Genomic DNA, 24,313 nt, shown 5'->3' on the forward strand with positions numbered 1-24,313 from the left:
CAGAGCCTGGATCTCAGCCTCACCTGATCCGTTTCTCCACGGAGGCGGTGCAGATGCTGCAGCCGGCCTCGTCGGGCACCGGCTCCCCCTGGTGCATGGAGAGCATCCGAGATTTCAGAAGAGCCGGGCTGAAGCTCTGGGCCACGCTGTCCCTCTGCATTTCTGGCTTCCCACCACTTCACAATCCCCGCGAGCGTCTCGGGGATGCCTGGGCATCTGGACAGAGCCTGGGCATCGGCAGGGGGCGCATGATTGCCCCTCCCGGGAGCGGGTCCGGCCAATCCTGTCTGGGCACAAACAGATCTCACCTGAATAACAGGGCCGCCGCTCGCAGCACTAGGAGAGCCGCACGGCAGGGCCGCCCAGAACCCAGGTGCGGGGCCCTGCTGGGGAGACAGGAACTCCTAAGGGCAACAGGTGCAGAGAAAATCCAGCCCCCCCTCGGGGGAGAACGCTCTGCTCTCGTAAATTACAGCCACGCTGGGAGGCCCCTGAGTCACAGGCATTCCCGAAGGAGGGAGGGAAGGGCATCACTGCATCGAGGAGCTTCGAAATAGGTGGAAACTAGTCTCTGCAAATCCATCACAGACACCCCCCCCAATGCTCCCCAGGCAGTATGGAGACGGCATCGGGAGCAGCTCAGGGGTGTGGACTATTCTTTGCCCCCCCAGGGCCCATAGGGATGGATTGGGGGCATTGCTGGGGTGCACTGCCCTTGTTCTCTGCCCCCCAGCACCCATAGGGGGCAGATTGGGCGTGTAGCCAGAGGACACTGCACGGAGGCTATTCTCTGCCCCCTGGGGGCGGATCAGGGGGTACGGCCACCGCACAGCGGCTAGTCTCTCCCCCCCATCACTTAGAGCAGCTGCGAGGCTGCTCTAACCGCCGCAAAAGGGCCAGGCAGGGCCTAGAATACAGAGAGTGCAAAGGAAGTTTAAAGCCACCAGCCGCGCCCCCACATGGGCAGACGGGGTAAGTGACAATCAGGGCCTGTATTCCATGGGGCAGGTGGCGGGGCTAACAGCAGCTTTGCAGCCACTTTGCACTGCCTCTGGCTGCATAAGAGGGCGGCCAGCAAGGTCAGGGAGCCATGCATTTGCAGATGGCATGGCTGCGGCACATCAAATTAGAGCAGACCTGGACCCAGGAATGGTACGCGGGGAGACCGAGTTGAACATAGGGTGGGAGGAGGCAGTGGTAGGGGTGTGGTAAAGGTGGCTGGAGGAGAGGCCCATTGTAACCAACTAGCGTGACCCGCCGCTTAGCACAGGCCAGAGAACATAAGAACGGCCAGACTGGGTCAGACCAAAGGTCCATCTAGCCCAGTATCCTGTCTTCTGACAGTGGCCAATGGCAGGTGCCCCAGTGGGAATGAACAGAACAGGGAATCATCAAGTGATCCATCCCATCGCCCATTCCTAGCTTCTGGCAAACAGAGGCTAGGGACACCCTCCCTGCCCATCCTGGCTAACAGCCATTGATGGACCTATCCGCTGTGAATTTGTCTAGTTCTTTTTTGAACCCTGTTATATAGTCTTGGCCTTCACAACATCAAAGTCCTGCCCCAAAATAATCCCTAGGCCAGATCTCTTAGGAAAATACTCAGCCCTGGTTTAAAAATCGTCAATTCAATTTGAAGAAAGGACTGGGACTGTTCAGCTCAGCAAAGAGACGACTAAGGGGGGATGTGAGAGAGGTCTAAAAAATCATGACTGGTGTGGAGAGAGCGAATAAGGAAGTGTGATTTACCCCTTCATATCACCACAAGAACTGGGGGTCACCCAATGACATCAATATGCAGCAGGTTTAAAACAAACATAAGGAAATATTTCTTCACCCAACGCACAGTCAACCTTGGAACTCATTGCCAGGGGATGTTGTGACGGCCAAGACTATAACAGGATTCAAAAAGAATTAGGTAAGTTCCCAGAGGATAGGTCCATCAATGGCTATTAGCTAATATGGTCAGGGACGCAACCCCATGCCCTGACTGTCAGAAGCTGGGAGTGGACAAGGGATGGATCACTTCATAATGCCTGTTCTGTTCACTCCCTCTGAAACATCTGGCATTAGCCACTGTCGGCAGACAGGATACTGGGCTAGATGGCCTGATCGTCTGACCCACTATGACCGTTCCTACGTTCAGTGATGGAGAATCCACCACGACCCTTGGTAAATTGTTCCAATGCTTAATTAGTCTCACCGTAAAAATCTACGCCTTATTTCCAGTCTGAATGTGTCTAGTTTCAACGGCCGTGGGATCGTGTCATGGAACGGCTCCTGTTACTGTTACGGCTGGTCTGCAGACAGGGGACCCTGTCAACCACCAGTGGAGCTTTGCATCCCACGACCGTCTGAGATCTCATTAAAGCCAAAGCGGCCTGGCCCGCACGCTGCTTCAGGACCTACCGAAGGAGTCATCCAAGCCCCCTCAGCAGCTGCTGACAATCAGGGGTGCCCGCAGACTCGCAGGTCAGAGGGTGGATGGACGGTTGCCAACACAAGGGTGAGGAGACGGGCTGTAGGGCGTGGCTGGCAGAGGCAGAGCGCCAGGGGAACAGAGTTTCACGCCGGAAGGGAGCATTAAATCATCTAGCCTGGCCTCCCGCAGAGCGCCCAACAGGACATTCCATTCTACCCAAATACCCCGACACGGAGCTCGACTGAGCTCAAACTGCAAACCGTAGGCAGAGGCCAACAGAGACCCAGCCCGAGGCCCACACCATGGCAGAGAATTGATTAAGTGAGATTTGCCCAGATGATCCCAGCAGATGACCTGTGGCCCACGCTGCAGAGGAAGGCAAAAAACAAGGTACTTGCCAATCTGACCTGGGGGAAATTCCTTCCTGGCCCTGAATTTGCATCAGTTGGACCCTGAGCATGTGAGCAAGACCCACCACTCAGGCATCTAAGAACACCCCCAGCGCTGGTCCACTTCATCCAGTGTCTCGTCTCCAGCTGTGGCCAATCCCCGATGCCTCAGAGGAAGGTGAAATAAGCCCTCCCTGCCTCCAGATTACAACTGTGCATCAGGGGAGTGATGGGGGCGAGAAAAACCTTCCTGACCCTGCAAGCAACTGACTGATGCCTTGAAGCAAGAATTATGAGCGTGATCATTAGAAGTAGCAGAGGAACAGGGCTTCTTGGGCACAGAGCCCACTGGATGGGCAGACATGGGGATTTCTGAGCGAGGAAGTTGCCTGCTGCCGTTTCTTCCTACTGTGTTCAGGGACATGGGACTTTCTGCACATTCCGTGTAAACAAACCCCTTGGCGATCACTGATTTTTTCCTCCTAATAGAAATAACCCTGCAAGGCCCCCAAATATTGTCTAAGGGGCTCAGGCCAAAGGGAAAACATAGTATTACTAGGTGTATTACGGTAGCGTCTAGGCAGCCTAGTGCTGGACTGGGGTCCCATTGTGCCAGGTATGGTACATTTTGATGGCTATTGGGTGTATTACGGTAGGGCAGAGGGCATGCCAGCAACGGCCCAGGACCCCATTGTGCTAGGCGCTGTACAAACAGGCCCCTCCTTAGAGAGTTGCCGATCCAAGTACAAGACCAGGTGGAGACAGACAGACCCGAGGGGGACACAAGGAGACAGTGCTGGGCAGCGGGACGGGCAGCGGTCTCACCAGCCCCCAATCAGTGCCAGCTCTAAACTCCAGCTGCGGCACCCGCCTCCCCGCTGGCTCAAAGATCTCGGTCCTACAGTGCTGCCTGCCTGCTGCACCGAACCCAAACTGACCACCCAGGGATCTGCCACTGCCAGCGGGGAACCGCCTTTCCTCTGCCTCCTCCTCTGCCAGCCAGCAGAACCGAAAGCCAAACCCGGCAGCCCAGCGGCTCCAGCCTGGGCCGAGCCAACCGCCCTCCTCCCCGTTTCCTTGTTTGTTCCTTAGCTGCTCTTGTGCCAACTCACACGGGATTTGTTTGTTGTGCCTCAGGAGGCCATAACTCGCCCCACCCCTGCTTGTAGCTCGGCCGTTTCCAGGCCACCTGCTTGGTTCGCGAGCTGAAGCCTGGCCTGGGAGTGTCGGGCACTCGCTAAGAAGCGCAGGAAAAGATCCCCCCTTGCCCAGCATTGCACGGCCGGCTAAGGGAACAGTGGGGGGGCATGGATAGATTACGGGGATGGATGACACCCAGGCACCTTAATCGGAGGGGTGCCCGTCGTCTCGTGAGCTTCAGCCACATGTCGAAGGCACAAAAAGTCAGGGGCAAAGCCAGGATTAGAACCCAGCATTCACCCGCCTCGCAGCCCCTTACGCTAAACGCTTTAGAAGGGACCTCCACAGTGCTTGATTTTTGACAGGGCTGCACCCCGGCTCCTCTAAGCTTGGCAGTTCATAGCCCCGGTACTTGGTCCCGGACTAGCCCACTAGACCACACTCCCCTGCCAGAGTTAGGGATCGAATCCAGGAGTCCTGATTCCCATCCCTGACTAACCCACTAGACCACACTCCCCTGCCAGAGTTAGGGTTCGAACCCAGGAGTCCTGACTCCCAGGCCTCCCTGCTCTAACCACTGGACAGCACCATCGTCTGATAACTGGAAAAAGAACCTGGGAAAGGAGTCCTGACGCCCAACACCTACCGGTCCACCCACTACCCTCCTGTGCTGCCCCATAATAAAACAGGACATGGATTGCTTTCAATATCACCTAGGGTGACCAGATAGGGTGACAGAGGGTGTGTGTGTGTGTGTGGGGGGGGGGGGGGGGGTAAATAGGAGCCTATATAAGATAAAGCCCCAAATATCAGGACTGTCTCTATAAAATCGGGACATCTGGTCACCGAATATCACCCTGAATGTCCTGTCTGGATGGGCCTTTCCCACTCCATGGTACTGCCACCCTCTGGAAAAGGAACCTGCTGGAGGAGTCCTTAAGTCCTGAGCAAACAGAGCAAGAATTTTGCAAACACGCTCCGGACCTTTGAAGAGGCAGCAAAAAAAATAAAAATAAAAATGCAGACGGATCAAGAGTTCACCCCCCCTCCTGCCCGGGGATGATTCTGAACCCCACTCCATGGGGGGGTTGTAAGCCTGCAAAGGAGCTAACGATGGCCTAAGTGGGCCCCGATTCTCAGTCACGCTGAGGCTCCCCTGTGCCACACGGGGGTGGAAACAATCCCCCCCCCCCCCACGGCTGGCATGGGGTTAGTATAAAGGTCTTGTGCCCAGACCCTGGTGTAGGGGCTGGATCTGTGGGTGTGGCCAGGGCGCACTGGGCTGTGGTTGTTCTCTGCCCCCAGGGCCCATAGGGGGCGGATCGGGGGCGTGGCTGGGCAGGATGCAAAGAGTAGACGTACAGTTGCCTCTCCCCCAGCTGTGCCCTGAATGCAGGATCGGGGCAGCTGAGAACCAGGGCAAACGTCAGCGCTTCCCAGTCCCCTGCGTATGCAACCAGTGCTGCTGGCCGCTTCCCCAGCGCACAAGGCTGCCAGGACCCCCAGCTCTTTACCTTCCTGAAGCACCCTACAGCCCCTGATCCCACACCATTACTACCGCGTCCAAAGCGTCCTCAGCGTTGGCTACTGAAAACCAGGTGTGGCTACTCCCCAGCTCCAAGTACAGGGTTTCCGTGGGCCGAGCACCTTCCCTGGACTGGGGTTTAGCGGAAGGCAGAGGTGGAGATATGCAAACAAACAGGGATGCAGACAAAAGAGCCAGCGTGAGCCCGTGGGTTAGGCCCTAGATTGGAACTCCACAGACCTCGGTTCTAGTCCCGGCTCTGCCAAGGACCAAAGGCCACTCGTTTCCTTTCACCGTGCCTCCGTTTCTCCTCCCGCCCTTTGTGTAGTTAGGCTGAAAGCTCTCCGGGGCTGGACTGTCTTGGCACGCCAGAGCCCCTAGTCACCACGGGGATATAAAATAAAGTGGAACCGCTTGGGATTTTCTGAGCCACCCTGGCCCTCCGGGTCCATAGAAATTCCTGCTCTTTGCGAACTCCAGCAGGAAATCCCAGATCCTGCCAACCCTGGACTTTGACCCGATCCTGTGGCTGTCCCTATTTTAGAGAGAACGTGGGAAGATTGTGGAGGGGGCAAGGTCTGAGCGCTCCTGGGAATCGGCCAGGCTGGCAGGAGGCCCTCAGGAGTGGTATCGACCATTCTAACTGGGCAGTGATTACACAGCTGCAAATGACGACGGCAGGCAAGCCACTTTGCTTCTCCGTGCCTCAGTTTCCCCATCCAGCCCTGCCTTGGAAAGCACTCTGAGGTCTACCCCGGATAAGAACTGTAGGATTGGAATTACCTCCCCTCCCCCCCATTCCCCTTCTTCTGTGTCCCAGAAACTAATTTGCAGTTTATCTGTTGAAGAATAAGAAATACGGGCTGGATATTTCTCCCTCCCCAGCCCCCTCTTACCAAAAGCCTTTGCCGGTCACAGTTAGATTCCAAGGTGGGAAGACAGGAGGATGGTTGCTGAGCTGCTACAAATTCCTTTCAGTGGGGCAAGATGAGGAGAGTTTCAAAAAGATGTTTCCATCCCGACGCCGAGCCCTGGAAGGCAGCAACCAGGGAAACCGGATTATTTTTGCTCTAGCTGCCAAACGCCAATTCTCTGAATCTGAAAGGCAACTCGGTCCCCCGTGCTACGGGTGGCAGCTGAATTCACTGGGAGACAGCATGATCGTTCCAAGGTTATTTTTTATATTACAGTGGCGCTTAGAGCAACCGGGACCAGGGCCCATGTCGGGCCGGGCGCCGCCCAGACCCACGGCGCCCGGGACCGGGGCCCACGTCGGGCCGGGCGCCGCCCAGACCCACGGCGCCCGGGACCGGGGCCCACGTCGGGCCGGGCGCCGCCCAGACCCACGGCGCCCGGGACCGGGGCCCACGTCGGGCCGGGCGCCGCCCAGACCCACGGCGCCCGGGACCGGGGCCCACGTCGGGCCGGGCGCCGCCCAGACACACGGCGCCCGGGACCGGGGCCCACGTCGGGCCGGGCGCCGCCCAGACACACGGCGCCCGGGACCGGGGCCCACGCCGGGCCGGGCGCCGCCCAGACACACGGCGCCCGGGACCGGGGCCCACGCCGGGCCGGGCGCCGCCCAGACACACGGCGACCGGGACCGGGGCCCACGTCGGGCCGGGCGCCGCCCAGACACACGGCGAGCCACAGTCACTGCCCCAAAGCGGATGAGCTTTGATACAAGTCTATACTTCAAATGCTGCAGCTGCACTGACATAGCACCTCAATGAGGACGCTCCCTACGCCGACAGGAGGGCTTTTCCCCTTGGCGTAGGTAACCCACCTCCCCGAGAGGCGGTAGCTATAGCGCTGTCTGCACCGGGGCTTAGTTCGGTTTCACTGCGGCGCTCGGGGGTGGATTTCTCACACCCCTGAGCCACCCTTATGCAGACCTAATTTCCTAGCGTAGCCTAGCCCTGCCCCCCGTGGACCATGCGGTTAATGGGGCTCAGCAGAAGGGCCCGGGGTCTGTTCCTAGGGCCTGTTTGCAGGTTCGGGGCTTGCGTTTCCACCGTACTGAGCACATTTCCGTTGCTACCAGAAACGAGCATTGAATAATCACAGGGCGAGTGACGTTACACCAGTCCACTTATCCAGGCGGGGTCGCTCAGCCCCTGGCTGCTAGGTTGGGGTCCTGGAGACAGAAGGTTGAAACCCAACATTTGTTTTGAAGCTAAAAATCAGTGACAGACTCTTTCTAGCAGGCCCCTGCTCCGGCCAGGCACGGGGCACCCGGGACTGCCAGCAAAGCCACCAGGAAACAAAGATAGCCGTGTGATTATTGGGCCCTCGAGACCTGCCTTCCAGTCCCAGCTCGGCCAGGGGGGAGTCACTTTCCCCATCTGGGAAGTGGGGCTAACGCTACGTTGGTTAGGCAGTGAGCTCTTCGGGGAAGGAGCCTCTCCTCCTGCACGTACAGCTCCTAGCACACCGGGGCCTAGAGATGCTATGATAATAGAAAGAACGACCGTCAGGCGCGATCCTGGGTCGCTGAAGCCGTATTTTCTGCCAGATCTATTTGGCAGCAGGTCCCTTTAAGACTGTGCTCCAGGAGTCAGTGCCGTGACGCTGCCCCCACCACCCCGGGCAGGGATATACTGTAAACCCCATGGAAGCCACAAACTTTGTACTTTGTCATCGACCAGGCCACGTCTCCAACCTGGCAGCCAGGGTTAAAAACGACAGAATAAATATTGACCGTGGAGTGCACACCTGCCCCTCGGATCCAGCGCCTCGTAAAGCTTCCCCAGCCAGGAATCTCTCATCCCAGCACCCCCTAAACCCAGGGGAGTCGGGGCAGCTTTGCCAGGGAAGAACGGAGCCTCGTGTTTCCATTGCGGTTGTTTACGATGGTACCACCTCGCCGCCCCAGCAGCGAGAAAGGGACCCCAGTACGCCAGACACAGCGCGGATCCTCGACTGAGCCTGGTGCCCCATTGTGCCAGGTACAGCACAGACCTTCCCCCCCCCCGCCCCACATCAGGGGCCCCCATTGTGCCAGGCACAGCACAACCCCGCCCCAACCAAAATCGGGGGACCCCCACTGTGATAGGTGCAGCACAGACCCCTCACCCTGCTGAGAGCGGGGGCCTCCCATTGTGCCAGGTGCAGCAGACCCTCATTAAGACCAGGGTCCCACTGCGCCTGGCACAGCACAACTCCCCTCCCCCCCCACCCAGACACACAACCGAGACCGGGGTCCTCAATGTGCTAGATGAAGCACAGATTCCTCCCGAGACCAGGGGCCCCCATTCAGGGCCCCACTGCACCCATCACAGCACAACCCTCCCCCAACCAAGACTGGGGGGGTCCCCGTTGTGTGAGGTGCTGCATGGACCCCATGTGCTGGGCGCTACATAGAGACAGACTCCCTGCTCAAATAACCTGACTGTTGAGTCCCAATTATCCCCCCCCCCTCTGACAGATGGAGATTTGCAGCCCAGAGACCAGGCGAGATCAGCACCAGTTGCCTCCCCTTTGCAGCAGCCTCAGAGAGGCCGGAGATGGAAGGGGCCAGTAACGCAGGGCGCTCCAGCCCGCCGCCTCGCCCAGTGGCTGCCCTCACCGTACCTGATAAGCAACCGCTTAATTCTAATCCTCCGGGGCCCACTGGATCTGCAGTTCAACCCAGAACTGGGGACCCTTTGCATCGCCAGCACGGATCAATCATTAACAGGTCCCGCTCCCTCCTCCACCCTGCCCTCAGGGCAGCCGGGTGAGTCAGAGACCCCTCCCGGCTGGGCATCTCCCCACCTGTCCGGAGGAGATGGGCGGCGAGCTCGATTCCAGGTTCTTCCCCTGGCTTTTGGAGCAGGTGAGCTGGGCTGGGCGAATGGCACAAAGGCGGCACCGCACGGCCGGAGAGGGAGGGTGGAGAGGTGCCAAGTAACCTGACCTTCCCCCGACAGGTAATCGGGAGCGGAAGCCCGGCCCCACCCCGGCTTGCTCAAACAAATCCGGTGCAGGCAAAGCAGCTCGGTTGGTTTCAGAGAGGATCGGGCCCTTCAGCCTTAACCGGTTCAGCCCAGGGAGGGGATTTACACTGGGACGTTACCACCCCTACCCCAGTTCATTGTTTGCAGACGCCTCCAGGGGCAGAGAGGAACCGAATTCCATGGCTGGATTGCCCACGCCAGACAGACACGGCCTGCTCGGTTAAGGAGGGGTGAGGGAAAGAGGTGCCGGGAAACGCAATCCCTCTGGGGTCAGGGAAGCACCCAGCGCAGTGGCAGTAGCCCCAGGCTAGAGATGGGGAAAATGAGGGGCAGAAAGGGGAAGTGACTTGTCTAAAAAACAAAAACAAAAAAATGCTGCGACAGTGACAGGGCCAGGAATAGAACCCAGGAGTCCTGCTTCCCTGCTCTAACCACTAGACCCCACTCCCCTCCCAGAGATGGGAATAGAACCCAGGAGTCCTGCCTGCCAGCTCCCCCTGTTCTAACCACTAGACCCCACTCCCCTCCCAGAGCGGAGGATAGAATCCAGAAGTCCTGCCTCACAGTTCCCCTGGCAGGACTCCTGGGTTCTATCCTCTGCTCTGGGAGGGGAGTGGGGGCTAGTGGTTAGAGCAGGGGAGCTGGAAGGCTCTAACCACTAGCTCCCACTCCCCTCCCAGAGCCAGGAATAGAACCCAGGAGTCCTGGCTCTCCCAGGAGAGTCCCCCTGATCTAACCCGCACTTTCCCTGCACGGAACTGGAAATATCCGAGTCACAGCCCTGCTTTTTAGCCTCAAGACCATCTCAGCCCTACAGGCTAGAGGGAGCTGAGAAGGCTTTAGGGGGTCGAATTTCCTTCACAAACAGGCTGGCTGATGGCAGATATTGGAAGAAAAGCAAATAGCTCCAGAAAGCACTGGGATTTCCCTAAAGGGTTTAATCGGACTGTCCCCATCAGCAGGGATGAGAAGGAACCCTGGTTGCATTACAGCCAAACAATGGAGACTCTAATCCTGCCACATTAAACTATTGAAACTTACCATTAAAGAGGCAGGATCTTTTTAACTCCACCCCTCTTAACTGTGCTCTCACTACGCCGATCTGTCTGAAAATTAAGAAGCAGGCTCTTGTACCTGCAAAGGAAATTTCCTGGAAAGTTGGAGGGACATTTAATGAGATGTTTGTGGGAAGACAGATGATTTAACAACAAAAAAAAAAAGTGATTTTGCAATATGCAAGTACAGCAGGTATGGCAGCCCCGTCTAGTGACAACGGGAAGGATAATAGTCTACTACAGCGAACAGCTGAAGGAGTTCCCCTTTCAGCTCAAGGGGTAGCACACTGTGCTGTGGATTTTGATTGTCCTGAGTTCAAGTCCCGTTGTGAACTCACTCAATGGCGACTTTCATAGCCCGGGCATTTGCTTTTGCAGTTCTGCCGGCTACAGACCCCAGCTAAGATCAGGGCCCACATCATGATGGGCATTGCCCAGAAACCCACCAAGATCAGGGCTTCCATCGCACTGCCCAGATCCCGACCGAGATTGCTCCAATAACCTTACTCTGTGAACAGCCAATGGGTCTGGTGCAGTGGACCAGAGTAGGTGGGTTATGTGGGTATTGAGCAGTTTAAGGCATACATTGGGAACACAGTAGGTTTACGTGAGTGTACGTCCCAACCAGTCTGTGGCCCGAACAGAGGGCTGGGAGCCAGGACTTCCTGAGTGCTATCGCTATCTCTGTGGTCTCCTATGGGCTTTTTCCCCACAGATGGGGAAGATCTGGCTGCTGCGTTAAGAAAACAATCTGTCATTTCAGGGACTGGGGGGGGGGGGGGGGGGGGGGAAGAGAGCCTGCCTGCAAAAAGATGTTGCTCCCTGGACTAATGAAACATGGAAGCAAGGAAAAAGCCAGGCTGACAGGGTGGAGCTGCACCCATGCCCTATGCAGCGCAGACAACCATGGGGAGCATGCAGAATTCAGCATGCTTCAGGCTGGATTCATGGCTCTCCCATCCCTGCACTTGGGGCAGGGATGTGGGGAAAAAGGTGGCTTGAAGCCCCCTTTGCGCTCCCCACATTCTGGGCCTTGCCCAGCTCCCAGCAACAGTCAGAGCAACCCCGAGGCTGCTCTAACTCACATACTCACTGGGCCCTGGGGAGCAGAGAAGTGGGCGTAGCGCAGTGTGCTCCAGCCATGCCCCCCGAGCCGCCCCCTAGGCCAGATTGCTGGGCCCTAATGCTAGTTCTACCTGGGCTGGAGAAGACCCCTGCAGGGGTGGGGGTGGGAGAAGGCTGCTTTTCCCACTTTAAGGGCCATTTGTGCTGCACAGAGCAGCTCGAGTGTAATTATCCAAAGGAATGTCAAGAGGCCTCTTGATGCTGGTCTAGAAGTACCGACACAGGCGGCAGATTTCTGCGAGCGGAGGGCTGGGTAAACCAGCAGACAAAGGCTGATGTAGACCTGGATGAATTCAGACAGTAAACAAGATGCAAATTTTTAAAGAGAGGGAATTAACCGTAGGAACTACTGACCCAGGAACAGGGGGTTGAGGGGAGTAATCAAGATTGGACAGCATTTAATCCACTCTAGCTCGACCACCAGATAGGGGCTGGATATAGGAACGGCTGGGTGGGACTCTCTGGACTGGGCTAAACAGCCTATATAGCCCCACTGACGCACCAGGACCCATTTGGGCCAAGCATATTAGGTGTACTACGGTAGTGGCAAGGAGCCCCAGCCATGGGCAAGACCCCCATCGTGCTAGGCGCTGCATAAAACACAGAACAAAACAAAAACAAAAACAAAAACCAGTCCCTTCTGGCCACAGACTATGAGAACTGAGCAATTTTCCTTTCATTCACACTTGTGACTCTCCAAGCTAGAATCCGGCCCCTGAGAGACCCACAGACCTTCCGCTCTGCCCCATTTCACCCCAGAGGAGGAGACCACCAAAAGGAGCCAAGACCGCTGTAGATCTATAGGGTTCAGGGCGACGCCTGTCTTCCTGGGAGATGTCAGACAAGACAGGGAGTCCCCCGCAGGGCACGAAAGGCTAATCAATTTATCATACTTCTATCGCATGACACACCTTACATGCCCCGAGGCACTGCATCTTCACACCCCCCCTCTCCACAGCTGACCTTCATGTTGCAAACAGTTTTAGACAGATAAGGCACCCCTAGAATTCCGGTGCCCCATGGCACTTGCCTACGGTGCCTAATTGGAAATCCGGCCCTGTTTATAGTGCCCACCACTGTATGAGCTGAGGGTCTTACAATTCCTTTGTGAGGTAGAGAAGTGGCATTACCTTGCCAGTATACAGATGGGGAAACTGAGGCACAGAGCAGCTAAGTGACTTGGCCCAGGTCACACAAGAAGGCGGTGGCAGAGCTAGGACTTGAACGCAGGTTTGCCGAGCCCAAGGCTAGTGCCCTGACCCCTGGCCCGTGCCTTGACCCCTGGCCCAGCCATCCTTCCTCCCATAGAATCACAGAATATCTAGTCCAACCCCCTGCTCAAAGCAGGACCAATCCCCAACTAAATCAAAAGTGGTAAAGCCCAGAGCTGGTTCCGCTGCATCCACAGAGCGGGGAGAGTCTGCAATCAAGGAGATCCCTCCGCGGTCTCTTTGAACCCCACTGGTTGCACCGAGACAAGAGGAGAGGCAGCTGTGGCCCTGTGCTCATCCATTCCAGCCACGGGGCGCCACGTTTTCCCCACCGCGAGCAGCATGCTCCAGCGTGTCACCCAACAGCCTTCATACCCGAATACAGCCGGCGCACAGGAGAACCGAGGGGGTGGGGTGCACAGATGGGCCAACCCGGGCTCTTAGCCACTCACCTCCGAAGGTATTAAGAAAGTCGGATGTGTGCGGCAAAGGCCAGATTCCCAGGGGGTGAAAATCCGTATGGATGCCAATGGAGCATAGGCCTGTTCACACCAGCTAGGGTCTGGCTCCTCCATACCTGGCTCTCGGAGCAGCACGGTGCATTTCGGCAGGACTTGCCATCAGGAGAATCTCCCAGCGCTTCAGGTACGTTTGTGAATGAAGCCTCCCCGGGAGATGGATGTACGACATTTCGCCCCATTTTACTGACGGGGAAACTGAGGCACGCAGCAAAGACGTGACTCACCCAACACTCAAGAGCGAGTGAGTGGCAGGCATAGAACCCAGGCGTCCTGACTCTTGGGCTTTGAGCATGCTCTTTTCTCAGATCCGGGCTTATAGATCCCAGGGGGCCTGACTCCCAGCCCCTTTGCTCTAACCACGAGACCCCACTCCCCTCCTAGAGTCCGGAATAGAACCCAGGAGTCCTGGCTCCCAAGACCGCGCCCGAAGCTCAAAATTATCTAAATACCATTAGCCTCCAGCCACCAATTCCCCTGATATTCCTGGTTTTTGTGCTGGATTCCCCACTGGACCCCAGATATCCACCTCCCAACCATCTGGAGGCGCTCCAACCATACTCCAGTTCCCCATCGGCTCCGGCTTAGAAAACACATCACTGATGGGAGGTGGATTAACAAGCCCTTAACTGCAGCAGTTGATGCCCAATCCCTCCCCGCAACAAACGCACAATTTCACCGCCCACGCACCCAGGGGCTAAGGCAGGGGCAGAGCGCACAGGTGTGAACGGGAAGCAGGGGCAGCGGCCGGCTGAGCCGAGATCTCAGCCCGGGGAAACGAGCACAGCGGCACAAGAGACTTCGGAAGCAGAAACGTAACCGATTCCTCAAGCAGCAGCGAGGTGGAATGATCCGCCCCTGCCTTTATTAGAGTTCACCGCGTTTAAATGAATGGGTTTGAACGTAGGTAGGAGCAGGCGAGCCCACCGCACGCTTCTGAAGTGCTCAGGGTGCTTTGCCAATGGATAGAACTCCTGCCATGTCACAGCCAGGGAAACTAAGGCACTGGGAGGTGGAGGGAGAGTCCCTTAAGGTCACACGGTGAAGCAGGAGCAAGAGTGGGGCGTAGGAAGTCAGGAGTTCTGGCTTCCTATCCCCTGCTCTAACCACTAGGCCCCGCACTCCCCTCCCAGAGCTGGAAACAGAACCCAGGAGTCCTGGCTCCCAGGCCCCCTGCTCTGACCACTAGACCCCACACTCCCCTCCCAAAGCCAGGAATAGAACCCAGGAGTCCTGACACCCTGGCCTCTCGCTCTAACCACTAGACCATGCTGCATCCGGTCCAAGTCTCCGCGCCTTCGTACAGATGACCCCAGAGGCTGCTCTTCTCCTCCCGTGCGGGTGAGACGCTCTTGGGCTCGGCTCTTCCCATCCTGCGGCGCGCTGGGAGAACGGGGTCTCTGCAGCCTTCCATGTCCGCCTCCCTACCCCCTTGTTAATTGCACGTTTCACAGCACCGTTCTCAGGCAAGAGCCTGGGCGGGAGGGAGGGAAGCAAACTCCTCCCCTCACTTCCCCCTGCCCAGGAAAATGGCCGTTTTCAGCACCTTGGGGACGTGGCGGATGGTGAGCGACACCCGGGTTCCCCGGCGCAGCTCGTCCCCGAGCGCCGCGCTGCAGGCCGCCACGTTGGCCACTTTCTCCGTGATGGCGTCGGAGGTGGCGGGTCGGATCCCGTGCAGGTAACGGACGTACATGTCCTCCCGCAGGACCAGAAGGCTGCGCGGCTCCAGCAGCAGGGACAGGAAGTGGCGCTGCTCCTCTGTCTGGGGCGCGGGGACCTGAGAAAGGACAGCGGAGCACGTTCAGAACCAAACCTGGCCCCTTCTGCACCTGCTTCCACGGGAGGATCTCAAAGCACCCGCAGGATGTTAGTAGTTTAAGCCACACAACCCCCCTGGACGTTTACAGCACCACCCCCCGTCTTCCAGATGGGGAAATGGACGCACCGACAGGGCTTTGCCTAAGACCACACAGCGAGTCAGCAGCAGGACTGGGGAACAGAACCCAGGAGTCCTGATTCTCAGCTGCCCCTGCCCCCACCACCTCTAACCACTAGACCTCACTCCACTCTCAGAGCTAGGAACAGAAGTCCTGATTCTCAGGCGTCTCCCACGTGTTCTAACTACTACATATCACTCCCCTCCCAGAGCTGGGGATAGAACCCATGTCCACGTGGACAAACTGGAGAAAGTCCAGAGAAGAGCAACAAAAATGATTAAAGGTCTAGAAAACATGACCTATCAGGGAAGATGGAAAAAACTGAGTTTGTTTAGTCTGGAGAAGAGAAGACTGAGAGGGGACGTGATGACCGTTTTCAAGTGCATAAAAAGGTTGTGACAAGGAGGAGGGAGAAAAATTGTTCTCCTTAACCTCTGAGGACAGAGCAAGAAGCAGTGGGCTTAAATTGCAGTCAGGGAGGTTTAGGTTGGACAGTAGGAAAAACTTCCTGTCAGGGTGGTTAGGCACTGGAATAAATTGCCTAGGGAGGTTGTGGAATCTCCATCATTGGGGATTTTTAAGAGCCGGTTGGACAGACACCGGTCAGAGATGGTCTAGATAATACTTAGTCCTGCCAGGAGTGCAGGAGACTGGACTAGACGACCTCTCGCGGTCCCTTCCAGTCCTCTGATTCTGTGATCTCCCATAAGGTGGGCAGGGGGTGCATCCATGCGCACCTATAAGTGCATCACCCATAAACTGTATGAGAGAGAGAGGAGGAGAAGGGAGGTGTACGTGTGTCCGGCTGTAGCAGTTTCTAAGCCGGATGAGTTAAAGCACCGCAAGATCCGTGCGCAGACCAGCCCTGCCCCAGCTTAGCTTCATGCACCTCAGGGATCCCACCGCAGGGAACACAACATGGTTATTGGTTTCCCCGTCGCGCCTCAGGCAGAGAGTTTTAAGGCTGCCCGAGAGATCTGGCCCTCAGATTAAAATGAGCAGGAACTGGTTACCCCAATCCGTTGATCGGGCTCCATTGCCCGCGGCGCTGAGCACACAGAGTGAACAGACAGTCTCTGTCCAGCTCAGGTCCTTCGATACCACAATGATGGGCAGCAGCTGAGTGCCTCACAGAAATGGATTTACCCTCACAACCCTCTACAGGAAGCAGGGGGTTCTACTGGGGCAGGGGCTGCCTTTCTGTTCCGGGTTTGAACAGCTCCCGGCACAATGGGGGCTCCTGGTCTATGACTGAGGTGCCTAGGCGCTACCGTAATACACCTAATAGCAATAAAAATGTACAGCTCCCAGCACAATGGGGGGTTCCTAGTCCAGCACTGGGGCGCCTAGGCACTACCGTAATACACCTAATAGCAATAAAAATGTACAGCTCCCAGCACAATGGGGGGTTCCTAGTCCAGCACTGGGGCACCTAGGCACTACCGTAATACACCTAATAGCAATAAAAATGTACAGCTCCCGGCACACTGGGGGCTCCTGGTCCATGACTGAGACGCTTAGGCGCTACCATAATACAAATAATATCGCCACCTTACAGAACTGAGGCCCAGAAAGGCTAAGTGACTTGCCCAAGGTCACAAAGGATGACTCTAGTGGAGCAGGGAATCAAACCTGGGTCTCCCAAAGCCCAGGCTAACTCCCTAACCACTTGGCCATCCTTCCTCTCTGGTCCCTGGGTGTTAGGCATGTGCATACCCCTCAACAGGATTGGAGCCTAACTAACGACAAATCAGAAAGCAGGAAAGTGACGACACTCAAAATACAAACAAACAGAATTCTTGGCATTTTCTCAGTTCTCTTTCAGACATGCAGATCTCAGGGGCCGGGTGAAACCTCTCCAGGCACATCTAGATGTGACGTGTTAGCAGAGCCGGGTGAACGTTGTCAGACAAATAATTTATTCAACGACAGATGCGATATTGGTCGATCAGAAACTATTGGTAAATTTGTTGCGAGTAGTTTTGGCCATTCATAAAATGAGGGGGTGGGGGGACGGGGAGAAGGAGATAGCTTCTCGGCATAGCTCTCCATAGCCGCCACCACTAGCACCCCCATAATGCCCAGCTCGGTGGTTACAGCACGTAGGAGAGCCAGGTACAAATTCCCACTCTGGAGCAAACCCCAGACAAACTTTTACGATTCATCTACAAATTCCAGATTCGGTTTGACCCACGCTGCATTTGTTTTCGATTTTTCAGAACTGCCACCAAACCAAAGGGGGAACAAAACAAAACGAACAAACCAGTTATTCTCCAGGCTCTGTTTGCAATTTCTTCTGTGCTCACCTGCTCGCTGTCCGCGTGCTGCCCCCTGCTGACGGGATGGTAGAAGTCCAGCAGCGTGTGTGATCCCAGGCTGATGGTGGTGACGGTGGGGAAGTACAGAGGTCCATCTTCATGAGGCTGAAGGGAACTGGCATGTCAGACTAAAGGGATGGATCACAGACACACAGACACCCTCCCCCAGCTCTCCTCGCCAGTATCAAGCATGAAATGCAGAAAGACACGGCTCTAAACACCAAAGACACGTGGACCAACCCATCACACGCAGGCCCTGCTGCTGAGAAGATGCCTCTCTGACGTTGCCAACCTTTGTAGCCAGCGCACATGGCAAAGCCAGGAGTGTGGGCGGGGTGTGCATGCCCTCGGCTTGCATGTCACTGGTGCTCATGCTCCACTCCCAAGATAAAAACCCAGCTGTGGAAACAATCTGCTCTCTCAAAGCGAGGTCGGGCTATCGAAAGGTGTTGGGATTAAGAGAAGACATTGGTAGCCGGGAGTCCTGACACACAGCCTCCCTGCTCTAGCCACAACTCCTTTCCCAGAGCTGGGGACAGAACCCAGGAATCCCAACTCCCAAGCCACCCCCGTGCTAACCATCACTCTCCAGGGAAAACCTAGTCTTGGCTATCTAGACTCCGTCCCCCTGAAATCTCCAGCCAGCACGAGTTGCCACTGCTGCAAGATTTGCTCCCACAGACACGCCTCTGATCAGGTCAGGTTCTGCGTCTGCCCCTCCTCCTTTGCCCCCACAGGGCAGGAGCCACCCTGAGGTCGAGTAACGGAGCAGCTGGCCCGTGGGTAGTTACCATGATCCCCTGCCCAGGGAGGTACTCATTCACCAGCACGTGGTTCGCCAGCTTTCCTCCAAACGCTCCGAGGGAGGAGATCTTCTCGGCATAGCCCTGCAGCCAGGCGGGCAGCTTCTCCGGTACCATCCCTTTGGCATGGGGCAGCCCTCCTGGGAGGCAGAGAATACAGAGAGGAGCTGGCGATGAAGAGATCCAGCTAGGAGATCCATGGTCGAAAAGCACTAAGCAAGTGTTATGCGACATCCCCCGCCCAACCCACTGGGCAGGCCGTATTCCAGAGGTTCAGACAGGCTTGGTTTAAGCACCGTAAGCCATTCCTCTCCCTCCTTCACGCCTGCAACCAGCAAATCCCTAGCTCCCTACATCAGCAGATCTCAAAGCGCTTTACAATTTGCACATGGGGAAACCGAGGCACAGAGCAGCCAAGTGACTTGCCCAAGGTCATCCAGCTGGCCAGCGGCAGAGCCAGGAACAGAACCCCGCTGTCTCGAGTCCCTTCTTAGTGCTCTATTCTCTAGGTCACTCCGCTTTCCCCTCTTGGTTGTCACTTAGGCGCTCCAACCCCTGGATCAGTTTTACTACTCTCCTCTGAACTCCCTTCCAATTTGTGCCCAGAACTGAATGCAATTAGCCTATTTATTAGGTATATTACGGTAGCACTGTGGTGCCCCAGTCATGGACCAAGCCACCATTGTGCCAGGCGCTGTACAAACCCAGAACAAAAAGACAGTCCCTGCCCCAAGGAGCTGACAAGCTAAGTAACATCCCTGGGTCCATTTACCCCAGATCTGACTCTCAGCTCCCCGGCCCAGTCACATTTGGGGGTGTATGTGCACCCCCCCCCCCCAAATCGCTATATCCTCTTTGATGCTCCATCCCACTGCAAACTCCCATGCGACTGGCAGCCCTTCAGTCACTGCTGCTGCCCACGGAGGGCTGCGGATCATTTCCCACCACCCTGTAGAGGTGCTTTTGCCTGGAAGCGGATTAAACCCCGGACACACAGTGGGGTCGACAGGGAAGGACGCAAGCCGGAGACATCTTTGGAGACCACTGGTGGAGGAATCTGGGTCATGGGGTCCCAGGGAGGGACCTGGGTTTAGCTCCCACCTGTGACTAATCCAGCCTCATTTACAGGAGGAGAGGCTTCTGCAGGAGATCCGGATCTGGCCACACCAGTTACAGGAAAGTGGGGATACCAATGGCTCAGACATCAGCAAAACCCTTAGAAGGGGCCTGGGTTACCTGACTTGACGGATGTCGAGCTGTCCTTGAACAATAAACATGTCCTTGGGGAAACGGACTGAAAACCAACACCGGTGGGAGCTTCATTGCCAGGGAGCTGGCCTGGGGCCTTGCATGAGGGTGGGGAAACTGAGGCAGGGTCCGACGCCGGGTTTGGGGAGATCTTGTCTCCTCAATCCTGCAGCCAGCCAGCCCAGGGCACTCACCAGCCAAATGACATTCCTTCCCTCCCTGATGCAGGCTGCCCTGCGCGGTTTCCAAAAGACAAAGCTGACATCCTGCGCTGAGCCCAGACTAGACCTCGGTGGGAGTGAATTCCCCAGTTCCGTGCACTAACCGGTCCCTGGTGCAGGGGGAGTGGGGGTCCACAAGCCTGAGCGCCAGCGATGGGGCTGGAGAGAACTCACCCCAGTTCTGCAGCTTTCTTCCAGACAGCTGGGTCCACTTGGGTTTGGGGGCAGCGTAAACCTGAGGGGGCGAACACAGGGACGGGCGGAGATGCCGGAAAGCTTTGCTTGAGAGGAAGAACATTACAGAGAAACGGTACGGGAGGCACAAAGTATTATTTACATTAGCGCTTAGGGAAAGAGACCGTCCCTGCCAGGCAGAGCTTATAATCTAAATAGACAAGGCAGACAAAGGGCACGAGGGGAAACTGAGGCTCTGAGGCTAAGTGACCCACCCAAGACCTCACAGGCAGTCTGTGGCAGAGGAGGGAATTGAACCAGGGCATCACGTTATACGAGCCTGTCCAAGGGGAGGGGAGGGGAGGGGACAAAAACAGGAAAGTAAGGATGGGCCTGAAGCGCAGGGACTGGGCGATGGGGCCCAGAACTCTGAATGTTTAGAGGAAGGCTGGCCCTGTGGGGACTCAGGAGATCCAGGTTCAATTCCTGTCTCCGCCACAGACCCTGTGGGCAAGGCACTTTCATGCTTATATCTGTAAAACAGGCATAACAATCCATCCTGCCTACTGAGGCTGCAAGGTCTTTGGGGCAAGGGCTGTCATTCACTCTGGGTCTGTGCAGCGCCTAGCACAATGGGGCTCTGATCTCGGTTGGGACCTCAAGGTGCTCCCATAATATGCATCAGGAATTTAAGATCTATGCTGGTCCTACTACATTGAGCGGGGGGTGTCATGCAGATGCCAGATCTACAAAAGCACTCGGGGTCTGGGACCGAGATCTCCGTTGCAGAGAAGTGACACTAACACACAAACCGCCTGCTTTTATCCGAGTCAGCCAGGAAATTCTTCACTGCAAGAGCAGCGTCCGCCAAGCGCTGCACTCGCTTCTTGTGCTATGCGAATAATAAACCTGAATGAAAATCTCACATACCTGGTGCAGCAGATAGGTCTCCTCCGACTTCGAGATGAAGTTTGGAACATAATAGACAGTTGGCGGAACCTGCAATTAAAACATTCTAATAACACCACCACCACCGACTATTCATCAGTAGAGCTCAAAGCACTTTACAAAGGGGGTCGGTATCATTATGCTCAGTTTCCCAGACTGGGAAACTGAGGCACAGAAAGGGGATGTGATTTGCCCGAGGTCACCCCGCAGGCCAGTGGCCAACCCAGGAACAGAAGCCTGGTCCTCCAAGTCCCAGTGCAGTGCTCTACCCAATAGGCCATATGCCACCCCTGCAAAAAACTGTGCAACGAGTTTGCTGGGTCTCAGAAGAACAGGTGCCCCCTTACACAAAACCACCAGTAGGATCCATGCTAATTGCCCTTCCAGTCCCACCACCCATCCCAAAGGTGAGGGCCACGTCAGCAGAGAACCCAATGGCTGTACGCACCTCGCAGCCAGAACTCCCTTCCCAACCCACAGAATGGGCCTCCCTCCAGGGCAAGGCAAGGGAGAAGCTTAATGTTATTATGTCTATGACAGCAGTATCTAGAGGCACTAGCCGAGACCGGGGCCAGGCGCTGCCCAGACACAGCAAAAGAGACCTCCCTCCTCACTAACATCCCTCACACCGACAGCATGACCGCCTGCCTCATAGATCTACAAGACAATGGACAAAACTGAGATACCCACCCCCATCGGCAAACTCATCCACGTCATCCTCACCCTTAACCATTTTACATTCAACACCACTTTGTCCAGACCATGGGCACGGCACTGGGTACTAGGATGGCTCCCCAGTACGTCAATGTCTTCATGGGCCACTGTGAGGAAGATTTTCTGGACAAAGGCACCACAGAACCAATGATGTACCTGAGACACATCAATATTTTCATCCTTTGGGCAGACGACCTGACCTCCCACACAGCTTTCCATCACAACGTCAATCATCAAACTGCAGAACGCTCCTGCACCAGTATCAACTTCCCGAATGCCATGATCCACTTTATCGATGGAACCCTACAGACAACTATCTACAAGAAACCCACGGATCAGCCTTCTCAGATCCTGTAAGCACCCCAAACACACCAAGAAATCGGTTCTCTCTGTAGTGAGGCCCTCAGACACCACAGAATAAGCTCCAAGGAGAAAGTCCGGGATACACACCTTAACACGCTTAAAACCACCCGCACCGAACAAGGACACTCCACCAGAGAAGTAGATCGTATCCTGGAACGGGCCACCCAAATATCCCAAGAGAACCTGCTTCAGTACAGAACAAAACCCCCTCCAACCATACCCCTTTAGTTGTCACCTACCAACCCACACTAGAACCCCTACAGGTTAACACTAAACAATTCCAACCCATACTCGACGGGGATCGCAACCTTGGCCAAATCCCCTCTTCTGGCTTTCACCCCAACCTTGCCAATTCAGAAGCAAGTTCCCCCCAGACCAGAACCCACCAACTCCAAGAGGCACCAGACCATACCAGAACAACAGATGCAAAACCTGCAGGCATATCTCTACTGCTATATTCCCTCCCACCCCAACACACCTTTCAAGGCCCATGGTTCTTACACATGCCCCAACAACTAAGTGAGTAAAACCAGACGATCACAACTCTCTCAAATGAACACTAGGGTTTTGCCCCAGTGCGAAACAAGCAGATAAACCCCCCAGTTCCTCCTCCTGCCACTTCCCGGCTACATTCCGTGCCTGGTTACCTGCTCTACACAAAATGTCTCCAGCGCCAGGATCTTGGCACGTGGCTCCTCCATGTCAAAAAAGGGGCCTGCGATGGCTGGAAGGTCCAGTCTTCTGGGTCCCCCTCCTGGAACCGTTGCAGATCCATGGAAAGGAAGCAGAAGAAGCACCATTACCTACCCGAGAGCTGGCCAAGCGCACACTGCAAACAGAAACGAGACCATCAGGGTCTCCAAGCTGCCGGGAGAGCTCCAACAGGAATGGTTGGCACTCTGCAACAGTGGCTCTCAACCAGGGGTACACGTACTCCTGGGGAACGCAGAGATCTTCCAGGGGGTATGTCAACTCGGGATAGCTCAATGGTTTGAGCATTGGCCTGCTAAACCCAAGGTTGTGAGTTCAATCCTTGAGCGGGCCATTTGGGGATTTGTCCTGCTTTGAGCAGGGGGTTGGACTAGATCACCTCCTGAGGTCCCTTCCAACCCTGATAGTCTATGATTCTATGAACTCATCTGGATCAGTGTTTCTCAACCTGGCGGTCCCACCCCCCCCCCAAGGGGTCACAGGACAGGGTTTGAGAGTTTTCAAGTGCAGGGCCGGCATTAGGGGGTGGCAAGCAGGACAACTGCCCAGGGCCCTATGCCACAGGGAGCCTGTAAAGCTATATTACATGCTTCAGCCCCGGGCAGCAGAGCTCAGGCTTGGGCTTGACTCCTGAAAGGGGTACAGTAGTCTGGAAAGGTTGAGAACCACTGATCTACAGCACACACAGGCTTTAGCCTTGTGAATGGACCAACCCTTGCAGTCCCCACGCTGCTAATGGGCAGGGTTATCCTCACCTTACGTACAGGGAAACTGAGGCAGGGAGCGAGGAAGCAACTTGTCCTAGGGTCAAATGGGCAGAGCCAAGAACAGAACCCAAGAGTCCTGACTCCCAGGACAACTAACCTCTGAACCCCATGCCTCCTCCCACCCTACCAGAGATAGGAACAGAACCCAGGAGTCCGGGCTCCCAGCCCCCCTCACCAGGGAGAGAGAGAGAACCCAGGAGTCCGGGCTCCCAGCCCCCCTCACCAGGGAGAGAGAAAGAACCCAGGAGTCCTGGCTCCCAGCCCCCCTCACCAGGGAGAGAGAGAACCCAGGAGTCCGGGCTCCCAGCCCCCCTCACCAGGCAGAGAGAGAACCCAGGAGTCCGGGCTCCCAGCCCCCCCTCACCAGGCAGAGAGAGAGAACCCAGGAGTCCGGGCTCCCAGCCCCCCCTCACCAGGCAGAGAGAGAGAACCCAGGAGTCCGGGCTCCCAGCCCCCCTCACCAGGGAGAGAGAGAACCCAGGAGTCCGGGCTCCCAGCCCCCCTCACCAGGCAGAGAGAGAACCCAGGAGTCCGGGCTCCCAGCCCCCCTCGCCAGGGAGAGAGAGAGAGAGAACCCAGGAGTCCGGGCTCCCAGCCCCCCTCACCAGGGAGAGAACCCAGGGGCCCACCGGGCGAGTCGCAAAGGCTCACGGGAAAAGCGCTCCTCTGCTGCCCCACTCCCCCACCTGAGGCACGAGCAAAGCCACTTCCGTCTGACCTAGAGCGAGGTCCCCGCCCCCCAATGAGAAGCCGCGGCTCAACCAATCAGCGGTGGGCGAAGGG

At 56.4% G+C, this 24,313-nt stretch overlaps 2 protein-coding genes and 1 long non-coding RNA gene across 34 annotated transcripts in view; 1 reads left to right on the forward strand and 2 right to left on the reverse strand.

The window, feature by feature from the left end:
- The window catches only part of LOC103306542 (nesprin-2), a 25,054-nt gene extending 15,140 nt beyond the window's left edge, over positions 1–9,914 (reverse strand). For 3 of the 11 annotated variants that reach the window (XR_010593535.1, XM_042859250.2, XM_024110569.3), the window contains exons 1-3: positions 9,050–9,186; positions 6,373–6,507; positions 24–287 (exon numbers count right to left, since the gene is read on the reverse strand). Coding sequence is in view for 10 of the 11 variants with exons in the window: in XM_042859250.2 (XP_042715184.2) it covers positions 24–160 (137 nt within the window). In the remaining variant the exon portion in view is untranslated. The other 8 variants (XM_042859248.2, XM_042859249.2, XM_065571767.1 and 5 more) reach the window with 8 other exon arrangements.
- On the forward strand, positions 8,087–17,992 carry LOC135976395 (uncharacterized). 2 transcript variants are annotated; one of them, XR_010593538.1, is made up of 4 exons: positions 8,087–8,424; positions 8,904–9,293; positions 15,032–15,192; positions 17,483–17,992. It is a non-coding gene; the product is annotated as an uncharacterized LOC135976395 (long non-coding RNA). The 2 variants fall into 2 exon arrangements; XR_010593537.1 differs by having other exon boundaries at positions 8,285–8,424; positions 13,003–15,192.
- Positions 14,145–24,313, reverse strand: ALKBH6 (alkB homolog 6). 21 transcript variants are annotated; one of them, XM_065571782.1, is made up of 8 exons: positions 24,133–24,218; positions 23,848–23,880; positions 22,700–22,806; positions 20,958–21,026; positions 20,028–20,088; positions 18,373–18,524; positions 17,570–17,686; positions 14,145–15,103 (listed from the first exon to the last, which is right to left on the reverse strand). In XM_065571782.1, exons 3-8 carry the CDS (start codon positions 22,751–22,753, stop codon positions 14,831–14,833), a joined length of 726 nt encoding a protein of 241 aa, XP_065427854.1. In that variant the 5' UTR covers positions 22,754–22,806; positions 23,848–23,880; positions 24,133–24,218; the 3' UTR covers positions 14,145–14,830. The 21 variants fall into 21 exon arrangements, with proteins under 21 accessions (XP_065427854.1, XP_065427851.1, XP_065427861.1 ...); XM_065571779.1 differs by lacking the exon at positions 24,133–24,218 and adding an exon at positions 23,519–23,700; XM_065571789.1 differs by lacking the exon at positions 24,133–24,218 and adding an exon at positions 23,519–23,700 and having other exon boundaries at positions 19,958–20,088.

Source organism: Chrysemys picta, chromosome 17 (assembly GCF_011386835.1).
Source record: "Chrysemys picta bellii isolate R12L10 chromosome 17, ASM1138683v2, whole genome shotgun sequence".
Taxonomy (NCBI): Eukaryota; Metazoa; Chordata; order Testudines; family Emydidae; genus Chrysemys; species Chrysemys picta.

What these genes read in the sequence shown, in the direction of transcription:
- ALKBH6 (XM_065571787.1), bottom strand. Translation starts at nt 22,852, where the DNA reads ATGGTGCTTCTTCTGCTTCCTTTCCATGGATCTGCAACGGTTCCAGGA. An exon ending in AGACCTATCTGCTGCACCAG is followed by an intron (nt 20,089 to 20,957) that starts GTATGTGAGATT and finishes TCGCCCCCTCAG; the next exon opens with GTTTACGCTGCCCCCAAACC. An exon ending in AAGAAAGCTGCAGAACTGGG is followed by an intron (nt 18,525 to 20,027) that starts GTGAGTTCTCTC and finishes TCTGCCTCCCAG; the next exon opens with GAGGGCTGCCCCATGCCAAA.